This window comes from Henckelia pumila, chromosome 1 (assembly GCF_033568475.1).
Source record: "Henckelia pumila isolate YLH828 chromosome 1, ASM3356847v2, whole genome shotgun sequence".
Taxonomy (NCBI): Eukaryota; Viridiplantae; Streptophyta; class Magnoliopsida; order Lamiales; family Gesneriaceae; genus Henckelia; species Henckelia pumila.
The window spans coordinates 165,808,820-165,828,977 of NC_133120.1; the positions used below are offsets into that span (position 1 = coordinate 165,808,820).

The 20,158-nt window shown below is 34.7% G+C and overlaps 2 protein-coding genes across 2 annotated transcripts; both read left to right on the top strand.

Annotated features, from left to right (window-relative positions):
- Positions 1-299: 299 nt before the first annotated feature.
- On the top strand, positions 300-8,539 carry LOC140879259 (cysteine-tryptophan domain-containing zinc finger protein 3-like). Its single transcript, XM_073282942.1, has 11 exons — positions 300-845; positions 1,483-1,555; positions 1,646-1,779; positions 1,868-2,269; positions 2,481-3,754; positions 4,222-4,658; positions 4,747-6,053; positions 6,281-6,438; positions 6,949-7,109; positions 7,589-7,743; positions 8,009-8,539. The coding sequence occupies exons 1-11, from the start codon at positions 714-716 to the stop codon at positions 8,225-8,227; spliced, it is 4,452 nt and encodes a 1,483-aa protein (XP_073139043.1). The 5' UTR covers positions 300-713; the 3' UTR covers positions 8,228-8,539.
- Positions 8,540-11,612: 3,073 nt separating this feature from the next.
- On the top strand, positions 11,613-13,486 carry LOC140879266 (protein LATERAL BRANCHING OXIDOREDUCTASE 1-like). The gene is made up of 4 exons (XM_073282948.1): positions 11,613-11,940; positions 12,016-12,263; positions 12,468-12,795; positions 13,049-13,486. Exons 1-4 carry the CDS (start codon positions 11,677-11,679, stop codon positions 13,292-13,294), a joined length of 1,086 nt encoding a protein of 361 aa, XP_073139049.1. The 5' UTR covers positions 11,613-11,676; the 3' UTR covers positions 13,295-13,486.
- Positions 13,487-20,158: the final 6,672 nt, after the last annotated feature.

Consider the following 20,158-nt stretch of genomic DNA (forward strand, 5'->3'; position numbering starts at 1 on the left):
ATCAGTGCAACATATAAAAAAAAAACTATACGACGAAAATTCAGAGAATCACAAATTAATTTTTGGGATATCACTGTTTTTTAGGGTAATAATAATAACAATAACCTTATTATTATTATTGATAAAATAATTTTGAAACCACCCTCAAATTTGATACGGGAAAATCTTTATAATGAAAATCTCAATTTAAGAAATTTATAAAATTTTGACACGGGATTTTACTTATGTAAAATCTTTATCTCAAGATTTTAATCATTAAAAAAAAAATATATAAGGAAATAAAGAAAAAGAAACCTCTTCTCTCTCAAACTCGAATGTGTATGCACATATACACACACTTCAACAAACAAAAATAATTAAAAAAATATATTCAGAATTGCATTCGGATTCCATACGATCGTCACTTCAAGGGAGAAAAGAGAGAAAATCGGTTCTGTGTTATTGCATTCGCTCGCCGTGGAATTGACAGTTTCCTATTCGCGTACAATTCAGATATACACGTTTGTTTTATATATATATATTTTAGGTGATCAAGTAGGGTTTGGATTGGGTTTCCGAATTTTTGGAATCAGGGGATCAAAGGGTGTGTCTGTTGGTGGGCTCTTGGAGTATTTTATTTGGTTGAACTTTGAATTTTTTTATTGAAGAGTGATACGCTGGATTTCAAAATTTGGGGATGAATTAGGGTTTTAAGCTTTTGGTGTAGGATTGGGATGAGTTTTTCTGATATGGGGAGTTGGGCAAGTGGGCCTGGAATGATCCAAGCGCCAGAGCTTGAAGAAGGAGAGGCTTGCTACTACAAGGACGACAAAAGAACAAACCCTGACATTGCTCTCTCGTACATTGTAAGAATTCATTCTCTGCTGTTGACAATTAATACTATTATTACGACAGAAAGGAGTTATCTTTGGTTGAATTGGGAATTTGGAACGCATATGGATGATGGCTGAGCCTGATCCTATAGCGACTGATGATTTTATAATTAACTGGGATAGGGGTTGTCTCTGAAGTACTTATTTGAAGTATAACTAGTGCTATTGAATAGTTGAATCACTTAAACCTCCAGGGCTCAAAATAACTTTTTAACTTTTACTTTCGGAGTGGATTGAATGTTCTGTTCTTATGAAGTGAAAAGTTATGAGGTGGAAGTTGAAAATTATGATTCTTATGATCCTATTGGCACTGCTAAATATCAATTATCATTTGAAAAGAAACCCTTGTTTGATGTAACTTTTGACAGTGTGAACCGACCAAATTGCAGTTAAATGAGTTTATCTCCTAGGTTTTCATTTCAGTGCAAGCTCAATTTTCTTTGATTCTCTGCTAATGCGTGTTTTGACAGTGTCATGAGCTACCTTACACCTTTGCAGACTGCATTCCGTGTCACTTAGATCAATGCAACCTCTTATGATCTTGATATCTTGCTCCTGTAATCATGCCCACTGAAAACAATACTTACTCTTTTGAACTCTATTATTTTAGGGAGACAGGGTTCAAAGTTTACTGGGCCATTTTCAGAAAGATTTTGAGGGAGGGGTTTCAGCTGAAAATTTGGGTAAGTGTTGTTTCTATGAGATGTTTGTTACTTTGTTTCTTCTGTTTCCTATGGGAAAATATTGACCTTGAACTTTTGGTGCATTTCTAGGGGCAAAGTTTGGTGGATATGGTTCATTTTTACCCATGCACCAACGTTCTCCTTTAGTACCGTCACAGCCAAAATCCCCCCACAAGGATCAAAATTCCCGTGGGCCTAGATTTCCTGATAATTGCCTTCAAGAGGTATACTAATTACAAACATATTGCAATACTTCTTGCTTTTCTGTTTGGTACGTATTTAGTCAGCTTTGTGGGTTGCATAACCTGTCAGGTTTCTGCCCCTAATTCTGCCCAACTAAGTGATGCTCCTGCCACTCAGAGGAATGGTTTTTCTTCTTCTTCCCCAAGTATTGCTCCGTCCAAAAACTTTAAACTTTCCTCTAAGGATCCATCAATCAAAGAAAACACATCTTTTTCTTCTCATAAAGCTGCTGAGGCTTTTACTGGAAAAGCTGAACTTCTTCCAAGTCAGTCAGATAATCCAACTGAGCAGAGAACACTGAAGGTTCGTCTTAAATTGGGTTCAGAGATGGTGGCACAATATAATGCTGAAATACACAGTCTCGGGCTTACATCTCCATCTTCGTCGTTGGAAGATAGTCCTGAGGAGAGTGCCAGATTAAAGCTTGAACATTGTGAGACTCCTTACGAATCTCCTGCAAAGATTCTTGAGGTACTATTCCTTTTCCCCACTGCGGTTATTAATGCGACCACTTTCTCATTTATATCCCTTCTTGTTTTTCAACTTTTGCTATTTAAAGATTGTTTAACAGTTATCATCATATACCTAAGCTTTTCCCCGATTGTCATGAATTATTTATATAATTTTGTTCTAGTTGATATGTTTTGTCACTTAACGTCATTTTCTGAATCTTTTCGAACAGATAATGACTTCGTTCCTAGTTTCTGGTGGTTCTCTTCTTTCACCTCTTTGTGAAGATTTTCTGAGCTTGGGCAGAGATTCTGAATTTTCTGCAAGAAGTGGATATAAAACTAACCCTAGGAGTTCTGCCATCTCCCTTGGGTTTGAGAACAAAGATATGCAAAAGGAGAAAAAAGCAGAATCTGCTGATAAATCTGAAATTTTTGAGAAGTCTGAAAAAGAGTGTATACCAGACCTGAATGATTTGAAGAAGAAAACTCTGGGATGTGAAACCCTGGGATGGAGACTTCAGCCTCTCAATGGCTTGAACTCAAGACCTTTATCTGATGCAGTCTGCAGCACTAATGAGCCTCTGAAAGAAGCTGTTAGGCCAACTGATGTTGTCAGGGAGTCTGATATGGATGTCCCACCTGATAGCGTTAGGAGCTTTGAGAAGGATGTTCCATTGAAGAAGAGGAAAGGAAGTAAAAATAGGTTGAATGGAAGATCAGTGGCAAGTGATTTGATCGAGAATGCTTCCGTAGGCTGTACACCAACCCAAAGTTATGGTAAATCTGATCGGAAAGAATCCAGATGTGGTGATGGACACAAGTTTGGTGAAGATCAAAGAAGAGTTTCTGAGAATGTTATTTCAGTTAATTATGGGCAGGATGTCAAGAACAGAGTTAAATCTTACTCTGATGTTTCTGATGGTGAAAGTGTTAAAGTGGCCATGACTAAGTTGAGTTTAAAAGTTGGTATGAAAGTTAAATCTGGCGAACAGGAGCCAAAAGCCACTCAAAATAGTGCGAAGTTAGTTTCAAAATCAGCTGATATTTTGAGGGATGGTGGTTGTGCGGCACCAAAAGTTAAGAACAGTGGAAAGAAAAGGAACTTGGTGAATTTCAACCAGAAGGATATTCTATATACCAGTACTGAACATATGGTTAACCCTAATAATGTGCTGGAAAGGTCTTCTGGTGACAGGTCAAAGAACCGTAATCTTGATGCAGTGAAGGAAGAAACTGGATATCCCGATAAATTTAAGGGGAGATCAAGTAATAAAAAGTACACAGACAAGATTACATCTGAAACTCACGTGATTGAGCCTCCTGCCGAAGCCATACCTTCTAAAGAAGGTATCATCACTGGGACAGAGGGGACAGCGGTGGATCCTGTGGTAATAAATGAAGAGTGGGTTTGTTGTGACCGTTGTGAGACGTGGCGTCTTCTACCATATGGTACAAAGTCCGACCAACTGCCAGACAAGTGGGTTTGCAGCATGCTTAACTGGCTGTAAGCTTCTTTCTCAATTTGGTAGCTCATGTTTGGACTTTTTGTGTGTGCATTTTATTTTCATTTGTGTAGCAGATTCATTTGCTTCAAATGGAAAACTTAAATGGCTTAGATTGAACTCTGGTGCAGTAGCTCATATCACATATAATTAAATGTACACAAAAGTTCATCGTCTGGAAAAACTAGGCATAAAATACAGTCAATAGAAAACATTAAGTAATCAATTTAAATTTACACAGCTGTCGCGTCATTAAAGAGTCAAACAGGATGTGCATTTTTGGGATGATGCATTATGTTTCTGTTGCCACTTGTGTCCGGTCCGTAGGTGCCTTTGGAACTTTATCCTTTTTTAATGCTCAGCACATGCATATGACCAAATTCTCTTTCTCATCATGCTTTTTATACAGTCTGTTCTAAAATCAACAGTGACAAAGCCTAACCTTGAGTTAATTTGTATTGATCTTCAGTCCAGGAATGAACAGTTGTGACTTTAGTGAAGACGAAACTACAAATGCTGTACGTGCTTCATTATCAGTTCCTATCCTGGAAAATCACTATAATGCTGAAGCTCATGCTGACACACCTGTGCCCGCAGTGGCTTCAGTTGGTGCCTATAATTTTACTCCCAACCATGAGAGCTTTGCTTCTGATAAAGTGGCTTATCAAGCTAAGAGGCTAAATTTGAAAGAAAGTTCAAACACCATTAGCATGAGCTATCCGGTCCCTTCTGGTGATGTTCAAAAGAACTTCCAACACCATTCCATGAATAGCACCAATTTGAAGGAGGTGAACCAGCCTCTTGCAGGACCAGAGGCAGCTGAAGAATTTAAATTGCGACATCCAAAAAAGTCAGCAATTAGTTTAGGCAAATTGAACAAAAGAAAAGATCAGAATATGTATGAAGGTATGCAATTTGTTCAAACTGTCAATTTTTTTGTTTCTGTCTTAATTATGAATTTGTTTCTTTAATTTTCGAATATTAATTCATGCAGATTCTACAAACCCGAAAAAAAAAATCAAGAAAGAATCTTCTCAACATGTTCAAGGGACGGTGAAAAAGAGTAAAAGTAAGGGTGCTCTTAACATGGACAACTTGCAGGTTTCTGGTGGAAACCTAGATTGGGTTGACCAAAATTTGAATTCTGATTCGCCACGTAAGGAACCTGTAAAGAAGGAGAAGAAATTAAGTTTACGAAAGGATTCAAGCTTTAGAGAAAAAGGCAGTCTTCATATTCATGTGAAGAAACAGAAAGACCAGATGCAGGAATTGCCAGATGGTGAGCTCTTTAACTTAAATGCAAGTAAGAGAAAAGAAGTATCTACAAAGAAAAGAAAATTCATGGATTCTGACGCCAGAGTGCATCTAGAAGAGGCACAACAGTCGATAAAAAAGGAGGAAAAGGATATTGATTCTCAGAGAGTGCAAAAGTTTAAAATGTTGCAGACTGACGATGATATCAAAAGAAGCAAGGGAGGTGACTCATCAAAAAGAAAGGTTACAACTGCTAGAGTTATTTTGTCAAGAAGTAATGAAAAATCAAAGAACAGTGTTGTCAAGGAAAAACAACAGTCGAAGAATCTTAAAGTGAAGTTACCACTGACCAAGGAGGATATAGATGAGCTGAGGAAGGATTTGGGGTGTGGAGAGTTTTTGATGGCTGCGACTTCAAGCTGCTCCAAGATTTCTGACTCCCGTAAAAATAGAGTTGGTTTCACAGAGGTCAAAGGCTCACCTGAGGAGTCAGTTTCTTCATCTCCTATGAGGATGTCCTATCTGAATCAGGTCTTACCAATTACATTGGAGAGTGCAAGTAAGGTTGGTTCTAGAGTAAATGAATTTTCTGCAATGGGCAGTGGGAAGAAATCTTTGTGCATGAATAAAAATTCTGAGTTGGGGACAATGCGGAAAGAGAGAACCTCCGGCGCACCTTGTGGTGAACATGTATCAAGTGGCAACCTTCCTTGTGAATTTTCAGAGAGGTCTTCGGTTGATAACAAAAGCAGTATCTTGGAACAATGTGGCCAGTGTCCTCCTAACTTACTCGTTAATTGTATTCATAGAAAGGAGGGAATGAGCATGGACTTATCCAAAGCATTGTCACCTCAACAGAACTCTGTAAAGAGGAATAGGGCAAATGGTGTTAGGTTGGCAGAGAAGGTTTCTGATCCATCTACTGGCTCAGAAATTTTGGATTTAAAGGAAAATTTCTCCAGTCTTCCTTTATCTACCGCCTTAAAAGAAGCTCAGGATGCTTTGAAAAAAGCTGAAGAACTTAAATCTCATGCCAATCTGATCAAGGTCTTTTTGGATTGCTTCTTAAGATGTGGTTATTTGTTCATGGTTTCTCCAGATCGCTTGTTAATTTTGTTTGCGCCTCCTTTTTATTATTTATTTATTTCTTAAATATTGGAAGTGCCAATTTTTTGATTTGTTGTATACAATATCCTCATGCTTGTGTGAGTTGTATGCTAATTCAGGATCTGCCTTGTAAGCGCTCTTACCTTTTCTCTCAATAACTTTTGCAGACCTCTGGTTTTGGCTCTGAAAGCAACTACGAATATTTAAAAGCTGCCCTTAAGTTTCTTCACGGTGCTTCACTTTTAGAGGCCTACAACGTTGAGAGCATAAAAAATGTGGAGACAAATCTTATTCAAGTCTATGGTACTGCTGCCAAACTTTGCGAGTAAGTATATGGGTTAATCGTAAGTTACTTCCAACTGAAGATATTGTTTGATCAAATTTTTTTTGTGTGTTTTGTTTCTTTCTCTCTCACTTTTTTAATATTGCCCTTGAACTTGGAGTACTAGTGTTCCATCTCCAAACTTGCATGGCCAAATTAGAAGTGAACATTTGTTATAATCTACTTGTATCCCTAGACCTGCTTGCATGTCTTAGAGGTGTGAAGAGTTGATTTGAATTTTCAAATTGTGGTAATCAGGTGTCAAATGTAAGGGGACTGCTCTTTAAGTTTTATGCTGGGAAGGAGAGTATGAGAATATGGAGTTAATTATTAGCTTTCTGATTATACTCTAGAGTTGAAGTACGGCATCGTGTTTATTAAAAAATGTATAACAAATTTACCGTGGAAGAAGATCTTCATTACATGTTTAAAGCATTGATTTTAGAATCATTCGATATCTTTCACCTTAAGGACCATTTTCTAGCGTCACAATAAGCTTCATATAATTTTCAGAACCTGTGCCTATGAATATGAAAAAAGCTGTGAAATGGCTGCTGCTGCTTTGGCCTATAAATGTGTGGAAGTGGCTTATCTGAAGATACTATACTGCAAAAGCAGTAGTACACACCGAATTTGGCGTGATTTGCAATCAAATGTGCAGATGCTTCCACAAGGTATTGTATTTTTACAATTTCAAGTGTAAAGTTTCATAAAATTGGCATCAAGGGGTGTGTGACATATGCATCTAAGTTCCATTAAGCACTGAAAAAGTATGATGAGTAACACAATTGTCTTCTATTTCTTTGCGTGTTTAATGTTTGGTCTCGTTACATGAATACAAGCATGGGCATTGTGGGTCTACTGAATTATTTAGTGGTTCATGGCTCTCTATTCATGTAATATCCCACCTGTGACAATTATCTTCAATAGCCTCCATAGAAATTCCTTACTAATATCACACTTTATTCACATTCAGGTAACAAGTGTTGTATGATAAAGCTTCACTCATACTCACTTTTTTGATCTGAAGACCAATGAAATAGTTTTACTTAATAACTAATTTTTCCCTCTCTATTCTGATTGATTTTTTTTTCTTGGTGTCTTAATCGATTCTATGCGACACTTGTGGACATTAATCTTGGCTTGTCATCAGGTGAATCTCCATCATCTTCGGCATCTGATGTTGATAACTTAAACAATTTAGTGGTGGTGGATCAGGTTGCATCATCTAAGGGCCATGATTCTCATGCTTTGAATCATGTTATGGTTCCCCGCAACCACACTAAATTTGCTCGTCTGCTGGACTTCGTAAGTGCGTTGACCCTGGTTATTATGCCATATGCCTCTATTTTTTCCAGCACTTGTTTTGATTTGAATGTGATGATGATGTGCTAGGGTACTCGGCTGAACTTTGTCATTACTAGTCTAACATTGCGATGTTAAACTATCAAATATTTATAGATAGTATAATTTAATTTATATTTCTTCTAATTTCAGAAAACCATCAAATCACAATTGTTGTATAGTTTGTTACTAGTTACCCTTCACATATTTATATTATTATGTTTTGCAGACGAAAGATGCAAATTCTGCTATGGAAGCTGCCAAAAAATCGCTAGATATGTTTAAAGCTGCTCATGTAAAGTTTGAGGAGTCACAGAATAAAGAGGTCATCTCTTCTATCAAGAGAGTCATTGACTTCAGCTTCCATGATATTGGGGAGCTTATAAATTCCGTATGGCTTGCATTCAATGCCATCAACCGCCAAGCTCTCAGTCGCGCCAGAGAATAATCAACTGTACAGACATGCTTCATACCAGTTACCAGTTACCAGTTCAGTTTTGATATTTGAGGTTAACGGAACATATCGTAGCTAGAGAAGAGAGAGAGAGAGAGTATCATAGAGAAGTTGGGCGTATAACCGATCCATTCTAATGGAGGCTTATCTACGCTGTCATCGTTTTCTTCTGTATACTAGGATTCGACGTTTTACAAGAGTCGTCCCTTATAACTGTAAATTGAATTTTTGTCTTCGATCCTTTCTTTTTCAATGTATAGAAATAATCAAGTGATAATCTAAGGCTATCTGCATTACATTGTTGAACAGTGAATGTTATTTTATGTCTGCGGATAATAGTCGGAATGTTTACAGTAGCAATATGAGATGTGATATGCAAAATTTTCTGCAGTTGCAGCTTTTTCATCTTTGTTATGGATGTGAAAAACTGTTGATTCCATTTTTTGCTGTATTTTCAGTTTTAAAAATAATATATTTTTAGGCTTGACTTCTCTCTTTTTGGCTATTTGCTATCAGATTAGGGTGGGATGGTTCTAAAATCAATGTTTCCGATTTTACAACTCACAAGATCATTAAAATTAGCTAAAACTAGTGCCTTCGTTGCATTCTTATATAATTTTTTTAATAATTAATTTAATTTATATTCAAATAAAAGTAATATAATAATAATAATAATAATAATAATAATAATAATAATAATAATAATAATACATTATAGTATAATGTATACATCAAATACAAAACTTATCTCCAACTAATCAACACTAAACTCTACACTAAAAAGAATATTCTCATAATATTTCCCTATTATTTTATTTATAACTAATAATTGGTTCCACAAAATATTTATTAACTTAATTAAATATCAATAAATTAATTATATATTTAATTAATTTCTATAAGGATAATGATTTAAACAATTAATTAATTTAAATTACTAATTAGATATTAAAAAATGTTACTTAAAGAAATTTATATAATAAATTTAAAAATTACATGGTATGTATAATTTTTTATAGTTTATTTTTATATAACATATTAACTAATTAAAATTTGATTATTTTAAGCAAATAAATATGCAATTATAAATCAATAATTTATTAAATAAATAAATAAAATTAATCTAAATAAAAGGTTAAATTTACGAAATAAAATAATGAAATTATTATAAGAAAATCATTATTAAACTTAAAATAAATGACATTAAACAAATTACAATTAAATAAATAAAACAAAATCGTAGGGTAATTTATAATTGATCTAGTTTATAACAATTATATTATTAATTCCTCTAAAAAAACAATTATATTATTAATTAATAAATTAAAAAAATTAAAAAAACTTTAAGATAGTGTTAAGCTACAGTGCTGCACAAAATATGGTGCAACACTTCAATGCTAGAGCAAAAAATCCAACACCAGTTTGGTGTAATATCAAATTGTTGTTAGATTAATGGAGATGCTCTAAATACAAGCTAAATGATATGGGAAAAAAAATGGAAGAAGAATAAGAAGAAATAATAAGAAGAAGAGAGGCAAAAAGATAAAACACCAAATCATGAACCATGTCCATGTTTGACTTTATTAGGCTTAAACTTAATAATAGTAACCTATAATTATTGGAAAATGGAATTAGAGTGTTTAGTTTGTTTGTTTATTTGTTTTGACTAAGATATAAATAAAAATAAGTGTCAAATTTATTTATTTATGTCTTCCAATAGATTAGGTCAAAATTAAGCTATATAAACTCTACGTATTTTATGGAATCAAAACTGGAAAACGGTTGGAGATAGTTCTCGTTTTAATTTACGATTTCACGAGAACTGTGTTCGATTGTACATGAGTTTAAGTTAAAATATAAAAATTCATAACTTTCCAACAAGATTAATAAAATAATTACCTTATTTGTAGTATAATTTTTTTTCCTTCTCTAAAATACATTACAAATTAATAGCCATTTTTTCAAAATAAAATAAAATAAAATAAATGAAGGAATCATTATTCATCATTAATGAGGACAGAAGGGTTATGACAGCATCACTTGATTTGGTCTGTTGAAATGGAGACATATATACTTGCAAATGGAGAATTAATGGCCCCCATTCTACTAAGTACTACTATCACACCACTTGCTCTCAACTCACAAACAAACAAAAGAATATGTACTTTTCATTTTATAAATAAAAAAGATTCCAATTTTAATACTCAAACCAATACTCACCATTCAATATATTCTTTTCAAATTATGCACCAACCTTAAGTGGATGGTCATGGTGCATCAATAGATTGTTAAACTTTCTATATTTAATAAATGTAATAACAAAAATGAGGCATTCATCAAATAGTTTGCCTATTTTCCTGCAATATCATATACGGAATTCCTTTCCGTGGCCGGAAACATGAGTGAAATTAATAATTTTTCTGCGACTCGCACACCGTGTCGATAGAATGATCGCAATATTTGGTATTTACGATCTTTCGCAAGTGATTATTTTCTTGTTTAATATCACAGTACTCTTTCAAAAATATCGGAGTCGAGCTCTCGAAGCTACGTAAGTGACTTTAATTTAATTTGACACAACATATATCGAGTTGAGTTTGAACTAAATATGGCCAATTTAAGTTGCTTGAAAGTCCATAGATTTGTCTGGTCAATCAAGGAAGATGGATAGAAATAAATTACATGTGCAAAGTACAAACAAAATCGACATTGGTCGATGTTATCATTAATTTTTTATGGCAATAGTATTAGCAACGACTGTTTTTTGATGTACACCGAGTAATTTTAGGATTAACACAATAATCTGCAAAGTACGTTAACCAAGTAAATCGTACTGGACAAACCTTGTGCAATAAGCTCTTCCGAAAAAATGTAATAAAGAAAATCGAACTTTTAACTATTGATCAAACACAAAAACACTCATCCAGTCTCTTAACAGCTCGGATACATCTTCAAGAGATGATGGTCAATTAATGTTATATATTACGTACGGTTGCTATTGGCTTTGGCTTAGCTAATCAAATTGCTGTGATATGATTATAGGAATTATTGTTTTTTTTACTTGTGTGCAACAAATTACATGCATGACTAGTAAAATAAAGTGCTCCAATTTGGACCCTCCACACACCACAAGAAATATCGTGTGTCATCGTGACAAATCAACACAATGTGTCAATATATTATTACATTTAGAATAAGTCATCACAAAAATTACATTAAAACAAAACTTAAGCTGATTTCGTCATAATTAATATGTTTGCGGTTTACATAATCACGATCACAATTAGATTCTACATATCAATAGATTCTTGCACCTTCTTCCATCTATAAATAGACTTTAGTCCAACTTCAGCAAACCCGCACACCAGTAGAATTTTAATACACTCTTGCAATAAATATACATATCTTCAATCTTTATAATTCTTAATTTGTAACATCCATCAATGGCTCCAATGCCAATTTCTGATGTCAAAGTAGGTCACATTGATGATGTCCAAGAGCTAAAAAACACAAAATCTCCACAAATAATTCCTGAAAGATTTATCCGGGATTCGACCGAAAGGCCGAAACTAGATAAAACCATTCATCCTTCGTGCAACAACATTCCGGTTATTGATTTCTCCAAGCTATGTAATGGAAACAAAGATGACTTCTGCAGTGAAATTTTCAAGATCAAGATCTCTTGTGAGGAGTGGGGTTTTTTCCAGGTAATCGTCGATTTTTCGCCACTTTGCGTACATATATAAACGTTGGAAACTAATATTTTATTTAATTTATGGCAGGTGATCAATCATGAAATTGATTTAGAATTGCTGGAAAAAATAGAAAAGGTGGCAATGGAATTCTTCATGATGCCTTTAGAAGAGAAGAAGAAGTATCCAATGAGTCCAGGGACTGTTCAAGGATATGGACAAGCTTTTGTTTTCTCAGAAAACCAGAAACTAGACTGGTGTAACATGTTTGCTCTTGGATTGGAGCCACACTACCTCAGAAACCCAAAATTATGGCCCACAAAACCATCTGATTTCAGGTATAAATAAATTTTAAACTCTGAATTACACTCTGATTTGACAGAAACCCAAGTTAAACTTAAAACTAACTTTTTAGAACTTTCGATTTTTAATTACTTAGAAAAAAAACACCACAAGTTGGACATATATAGTTTTTAGAACACGTGGTTTGCATTTAAAGAATAGTCCTAATATATAACTCTGTTTTTTTTTTACTACTATAGTGAAACTGTGGAGGTATACTCGAGAGAAATAAGGAAACTTTGCAAGAACTTGCTCAAGTACATAGCGGTTAGCCTCGAATGCAACGAAGACGTGTTCGAGGAGATGTTCGGGGTGGCTGTGCAAGCAGTGAGGATGAATTACTATCCAGCATGCCCTAGACCAGATCTTGTGTTGGGACTAAGCCCACATTCTGATGGAAGTGCACTCACAGTTTTGCAACAGGGAAAGGGCAGCTCAGTTGGCCTACAAATATTAAAACACAACACATGGATTCCAGTTCACCCTGTTCCAAATGCTTTGGTCATCAATATTGGTGACACTATTGAGGTATCAATCAACCACTTCACTTCTAATTGGTCAATACTATGTTTTTCATAATAAAGAGACATACAATTTTTCCTTCCAACCTCGGAGATCGGGTCAACAACATATAATATATACTAACATGACGCTAGATATTGTTGATATGACATTTATCATTGCTGACAAAGTCGGTGTACCGACTAAAATTGAAATTTGAATGATTAGATTAGTATTATGAAAATTAGACCAACTTACGCGATCAATTTTTGAAAAACAGGTGCTAACAAACGGGAGATACAAGAGCGTGGAGCATCGAGCCGTGACCCACCGCGAAAAAGATAGACTCTCCATTGTTACATTCTATGCTCCTAGCTATGAAATAGAACTTGGGCCAATGCAAGAACTGGTAGATGACTCCAATCCTTGCAAGTACAGAAGGTACAACCATGGAGAGTACAGCAAGCACTATGTCACCAACAAGCTTCAAGGCAAAAGGACATTGGAATTTGCCAAGATTAATTAATTAGGCATGATTGATTAGACGTGCTAAGTGTCATCCTAATTACTTTATTTGTAGCCTAATTATTCTACCTTAACTAGATATGTTTTAGGTGATGTATCATGTCATGATATGACTTAATTTCCTAGGACTTGTAAATTAATTATTTGTGTAATTTAATGTTGTTGCTTAAGCTTTGGTTGTTGGGATCCACGTGTTAATAAAATGGCAAATTATTTTAAACTTCTCATTACCAAACTTTTCTTTATCTTAACTCACTATCCACCATTTTCTTTGTTTTCACTCCCTAGTGGTTCCCATTTTTGAATTAATAATTAATTAAAACTAATCCTTTATATGTGGCTTTGTTATACCTATCGAACCAGTCCCGGCCATGCAAGACTATCGGTTATGCAAGGTTTTCATCCGATGTACTCTGGATTAGGGTCCAACATGCTTCCGTAAGATGAATTAAATTTAAATACCTCTTTGACCATAATATCGTCGGGTCATACCTACCGAGTTTTACAAAGTGCTCCTCACACTCCAACCACGCAGCCGCAACAGATGGTTTCAGCACAAGCTCCTTCAACGACACCCAGCACATCCTTAATTCATTTTCTACCTTAATATAAATTTAATTATAAAATATGAGCATGAAAGAACGAGAGATTTAGAAAATTTATTCAGACATAATATTATTACATAAATCAACTCATTTGAAGAGGAAAAGACAATTTGTTTAGCTACTCATGGTAGACTTGTTCTTGAAATACATAAAAAAAAACTTAGTACAAAAGAGAGATAAATATTACAACAATTTATTTATAAGAAAGCTGAAAGGAATGATCGATATCTTCAGCTTCCTCAAATGCTTGTATTTATAGTTGTAGTTTCACTCGTTTTACCGAGAAACTTCAAAGAATCTTACAATTGTCTTGTATTCTTTATGTTATTATTGATGACATCTTTTACTAGTGGAGGAGTCACATGCCATTACAGCTTGTCTTGTATTTTTTATGACATTATTGATGACATCTTTTACTAGTAGAGAAATCACATGTCTTCCACTTTCTTTTGGTTTTATTCTCCTCATATGTCTTCTTTATTGTTGTCGGGACATCTTTTGCTTTTGCAGTAGGCCCCTGTGAAAATGCATATTTAGTGGTCCCTGTCCACCTTTGCTTGTCTCGGAAAAATCCTTCAAATTCTGGCTCCTTCTGATTTGGACATTTCGGGCAGATATTCTCTGACCATCGTCCGATATGAGCCATGTTACAAAATTTTCGGCGAGTTTCTTTACTTCCCGGCAGCTTGTTGTTCCACAAAAAGTTTCTCTTCTTTTCGAGCAGTTCCTCCGCGAAAGTCGTAGTTTTCCCTATCATTGTGTTTAACAGAAATGATCCATTCACAGAATTCTGATAAAATTTGAATGGAAACTTGACTTTGTCAATCTTGGTAAGACAGACCCAAATACCCCATGTCCTTCTGGTTGAGATCTCATCTTCTCCGAAAGTGGACACCGAGGGTATTTCTTCAGTTTTAGGATCCTTGATAAATTTATGACTATTTATATCAGGTCTCCTTAGTTTGATGAAATTAAAGGGTTCGTGTGATCCTTTTCCTGTTGGTTTTGGAGATGCACTGAAAAAATATAATTCTATCACATCTCCTCTAGAAAAATTATCATTATTTGCACATGTTTCTTGGACTGCTTCCTGGATCCATTTTAGTAATTGTGATATCTCCGGGAAGCCTGGTGACGTTGTATAAACTGAGGCCAAAGCCCTAAATTCATACCATAGTTTTACATCCTTGGGATTGACATTGTTTTTTAATCAAACCCTTGGATATATTCCTGCAACATCAATCTTGCAAGTGTTTAGGTTGATTTCAATCCTTGTATTCAATTTCTCCCACCTCTGTTCATAAACCTGGAATGGAGAAATAATATATGGATTAGTATCAATCTTAGATTTGCCCTTGTCAGTGTTTTGCCTAAGATTGATCTCTTTCTCTTTTACCCCAGAGGCGGAGGGTTGACTTGATGAGTTCTTCTCATCAATTGTTGCTTCATCCAATTCATCAAAAGTTGATGGTAGATTAGCACTTTTTTCTTGGGTTTTAGAATCCCAAACATCTTGTTCTACAACCAGTGGCTGTATTTTTTCTTCTGGTAAAACCAATGGTTTTATCGTTTCTTGTTTATGAGAAACCAATGGTTTCTCTATAGCCCTCACAATTGGCCCTTCAATAGCAGATCATGGTTGAGTTTGAGCTTGCAAACATCCTGTAATTTGATTAGATACTTTGATCCAATCAGTTTGTTGTAACCTGCCAGCCATTTCGCATTAATGACTAACTGGTTGAACTCGGTTTGAAGCAACCCAAGGTGTTCCCTGAGATGCCTCTGCATTTTCATGATTGAATCTACGTCACTGCCTTCCATCCCTTGTTAAAAAATCTGCAAGAATATTTTCATGAGATTTAATAATAACAATATCAAAAATATAATTTTGACATAAGGCTTGCCATCTTAATAATCTAGCTTTCTCTGGTTTGGATTCAATCTTATTCCTTAAAAAAGCTTTTACCTGGGTATTATCAACTTTTAAGGTAAATTTTTTAGCAAGTAAAAATAAAGGTCATTTTTCAAAAGCCTTTATAAATGCGTAAAATTCCTTTTCATTGATATGCCATCTGATTCCATCAGATTCTGTAAAAAAACCCGCTACAGTATCTGCATGGTATTTTCCCATATGGAGTGAGCTTAGTAAGAATTGCTGCCCACCAATTGTCGCTGGCATCTGTAAATAATAACAAATCATCCTCATCTACTGGTATAGCCATTTTCGGGAGTTTCTTACATATCTCCTTCAGTTGGTTTACCCCTTTAGTATGTTATTCGGTCCATATAAACCTTGCGTCCTTTTTTTAACAAAGGACTGAACACCTTTCTGTACATTGCTAGGTTGTTTATAAACATCCCTGCAAAATTAACCACTCCGAGAAAACTTTGGAGTTGTTTTACGTCTTTAAGTTTATCTGGAAAATTCTGTACCTTTTCCACAATATGGGGCTGTAGAATTATTCCAGATTCATCAATTTCAATGCCAAGAAATTCGATTTTCTTTGTTGCTATGACTGCTTTCTTTTCAGACAAAATCAGTCCTTTTTTACAAATTTTTGAGAAAATCTCTAAATGTTTAACATGTTCGTCTATGTTTTTTGATGCTATAAGAATATCATCAATATAAACAAACATAAAATTGAAATAATCGTTAAAAAGATTATCCATCTTTCTTTGAAAAATCTGGGGTGCATTACTCAATCCCATAGGCATAACTTTCCAAATATAATGTCCTTGTGGAGTAGAGAAGACTGTGAATTTTTTACTGCCTTCTTCCATCCGAATCTGATAAAAATCATATTTACAATCAAACTTTGAGAACACTTTAACATTTCGTACGCATCTTATTAAATGTTCTCTACTTGGTATTAAGTACCCATCAAACTCCAGGATTTTATTAATACTTTGGTAGTTAATAACTAGCCTGAGTTTTCCTCTTTTTATTTCACCATGATTTCTAAACAGGAAACCTGGGCTGCTATATGGTGAAACTTCTTCTTTGATTAAACCAATGTCCAAATGTTCCTTGATAATCATTCTCATATCCCTTTGATCTGTTATGTTCATCGGGATAGGATTATATCTAACGAATTCATACTCTTTTCCTTCTTTTAAAGTAAGACTGACTTTGAGTTGATTTCTATCCCACCATGCCAGATGATGCTCATTATAACTTTTTTTGAGCCTCTTTTTGACATATTCATGGGATACCTTGTTCTCCAACTCTATATCTCTGTGGGTTAGAGTTACCTGGAGAAGATCCATATCCTCTATTTGGACTTCTTATTCTATTGTTATTTTTAACATGGTTTCTCCAAATCTCCTGGAATCTTTCATCTTTGGGTGAAAATTTGTCCTTTATCACCACGATGGCTGCGGAACATTATTGGCATTTGTCGATAAAAAGCAATCTTGAGTCTTTGAACGATAATCTTATGATCACAAATGGTAGTGAACATAAGTCGTCTTAACTCGTTATCTTGTGTGTACTTTTTAAACATTTGTAAAAAGTTATTCCCCAACAAGATATCAGCCCATGTATCGTAAAAATATATTGGCGGTGTCTTTACCTTGTACCAAGGAGTCTGACCTGCGTCTCCCATAAGGATTTCTGCTTGTTTTATTCCTTTGCAGAGAATTAGAATTCTTTTCGAGAAATCTCGTCCAGCAATTTTTGGCAAATCTTCTTCACAATCTATAGGGACTCCTCTTTTTGCTGTACAATTTCCTGCTCCTGAATCAATATATGCTGCAAAGTATTCAGCCTTATATTGTTTATACAACATCTCAATTGGAATGTATATGGATAAAGAGCTTGTTGTCATTTTACTTAAAGGAATTACTAAATGGCCCTGCAATTTTTAATAAACTGTGTTGTAACTCAGTAATCTGATTAAGACTATTTAGCCTTAATTTTCCTAAGGCCTCAATAGGTAGAGTATGGTTACGCTTTTCTACTTCTTCGATGTGTTCTAGTAAATCATGCTCGTGATTTACTAACTTCAAGAGTTTTTTCTTTCTCTGTTTGTGAACAGAGTTTTCAAATCTGGTTATGGGATTATCCCTTACCCAATTTTTTTGATTGGCCATCTCATAGAATTTTTCTTGAATTCTCCAAGTTTTTTATTTTGCCATAAACTTTATTCCTCTTTCAAAGAATTTTCATGGTTTATGGTCCTCAAGAAATTCTAGGCCAAGAATAAGTTGATCTACTTCTTTTTCTGGAATTTCACAGATTTGAACTTCCAATTCTCCAATATTTACCACTCCTTGGTAAGTCCCTTTTTCCTATTGTTCTAAATAGTAAATCGAGTTACAAGGGAATTGGTTTCTAAAAATCGTAATTTCGAATACTATTTTGATTTCTTTTTATCCTTCTGGAGATCTAAGTTTTCCCATTATGGAAAACTCCTTTTTTCTGGTGGAATTTCTTGAATAGGAGATTTGTCCCATCTCCGACTTGTCATTTGGTTACCCTGAAAAGATAACCTTCTAGGTTCTATTTTATGATCTCTGTATAGAACCGGTTTGTCTTGGATTTGAATGTCTGTTTCCTGAATTAAAGAAAATTCGATTCTTTCCGGGTAGATTGCCTGCGCAACCTTTTCGAAAATCTCTGAAATTTCAATAAACTCGTTTCTAATAAATAATTTTGAATGGTGAGTATTAAAAAGAGAATATGAAATTTGATATGTAATAGAATATATTCTATTACCTTCTTTCATTAATCGTTTTTCCTCAAAATTTTGATGCAACGTCAAGGATCGGCTAAAATATCTGTCAGCTAAATTGTAGGCTATTCTTGGATAAATAACTCCTACAATTTTTCCTGCACGTAAATTACCTGAGATATTTCCTAGAATAGCATCATGTATATTTTCCATTATTTTATCGCATACTACGATGTCTATGAGTGAATCTATTCCTTCTTTAAAAGTAGCTTTGATCATTATTTGGATTGCTTTAATATGAATCCAGAACATCGTCCTTGCTACTTCACTTTTAAGCTTTTTCAATTCTTCTCTTATTTCTTCAAAAGGGATTAATTGCATTTCAATCTGATTACTAGTTAATTTCATTGGGATAGCCATTTTCCTTCTGGATACCTTGTAAATCAAATTGTGTCTTCTTTGTCTAAGGCCCAGGTTTCCTAAAACTCTTTCCACTTGTCCTGCCGAAAATCCTTGATATTTTTGTAGAGTAGGATTTTCTCTCATAATTCTTTGGATCATATTATGAGATTCAGTAGTTTGACTAAAAAATCCAGCCAAACTCTCATGTGTTTCAGGCCGAAACACTTCCTATTTACTCTGATTCTGATTCATCCTCAGATTCTTCTTGACTATAGAGTATTTCTTCCTCGTATATGCTTTCGTCTGAGGGTATATCTTCAAACTGATATACTTAGACAAGATCCTGAAAGAAGACAACATCATCCATGTCAAGTGTTGCTTCAAAGAGTTTGACTTTTTTCTTCTCATTTTCTAAACAATTTGTTGACATATGTCTCCTTGCTTCGCATGTCCAGCAGTTACAATCTTTAAAACTTTCATTTGCTCTTGTATTAGTTCTCCTGAAAGTTCTTTTAGATGGTATTCTTCCCCTGCTTTAAGATGAGCTTGTTGTTGGGGATGTTCTTGTAGGTCCATTTCTTTTCTCTGATCTTTAAAATCTGGCCTTTTGTTTGGACCAAATTGTCCTTGGTTTCCAAGAACCTCTCATTCTTTTGTTATAGGGATTATTTTTGAATTTCTTTCTTTTAAATCCCTGTGATCTATTCTCAATGATTGTTGGGAGATCATTTTTTCTACAACATAAAGGAGTACGTTTATCTATATCCCTGATCTTTTTGTATTTCTTTTGTAATGTTGCCATGTGACACTATTATGTCAATTTTCCTTTTAAAAAAAAGGCGTGTCTTGCCAATGTATCAAGATTACCTGGAACGTATTCTTTTATCAGCATTTCTCTCCAGGGGCTTGGCATTTTTGCGAAAAATAGCTGAACAACTATATTTTTCTCGACTCCCGCTGCAGTAGCCCGTACCCAAAATTGGTAATTTAGTGTTAATCAATCATGTTAGTTAAGTTAAACATGATTAAGTAGACTCCTAATGGATTAAAGGAGCCCGGAAATAGACCCAGAATGATCAGAAATGGTCCGGAGGGTCAGGCAGAACGGAAGCAACGATGGTGAACGGAAGCAACGTTCGTTAGGCAGAACGGAAGCAACGTTTAAGGAATGGAAGCAACGTTCGT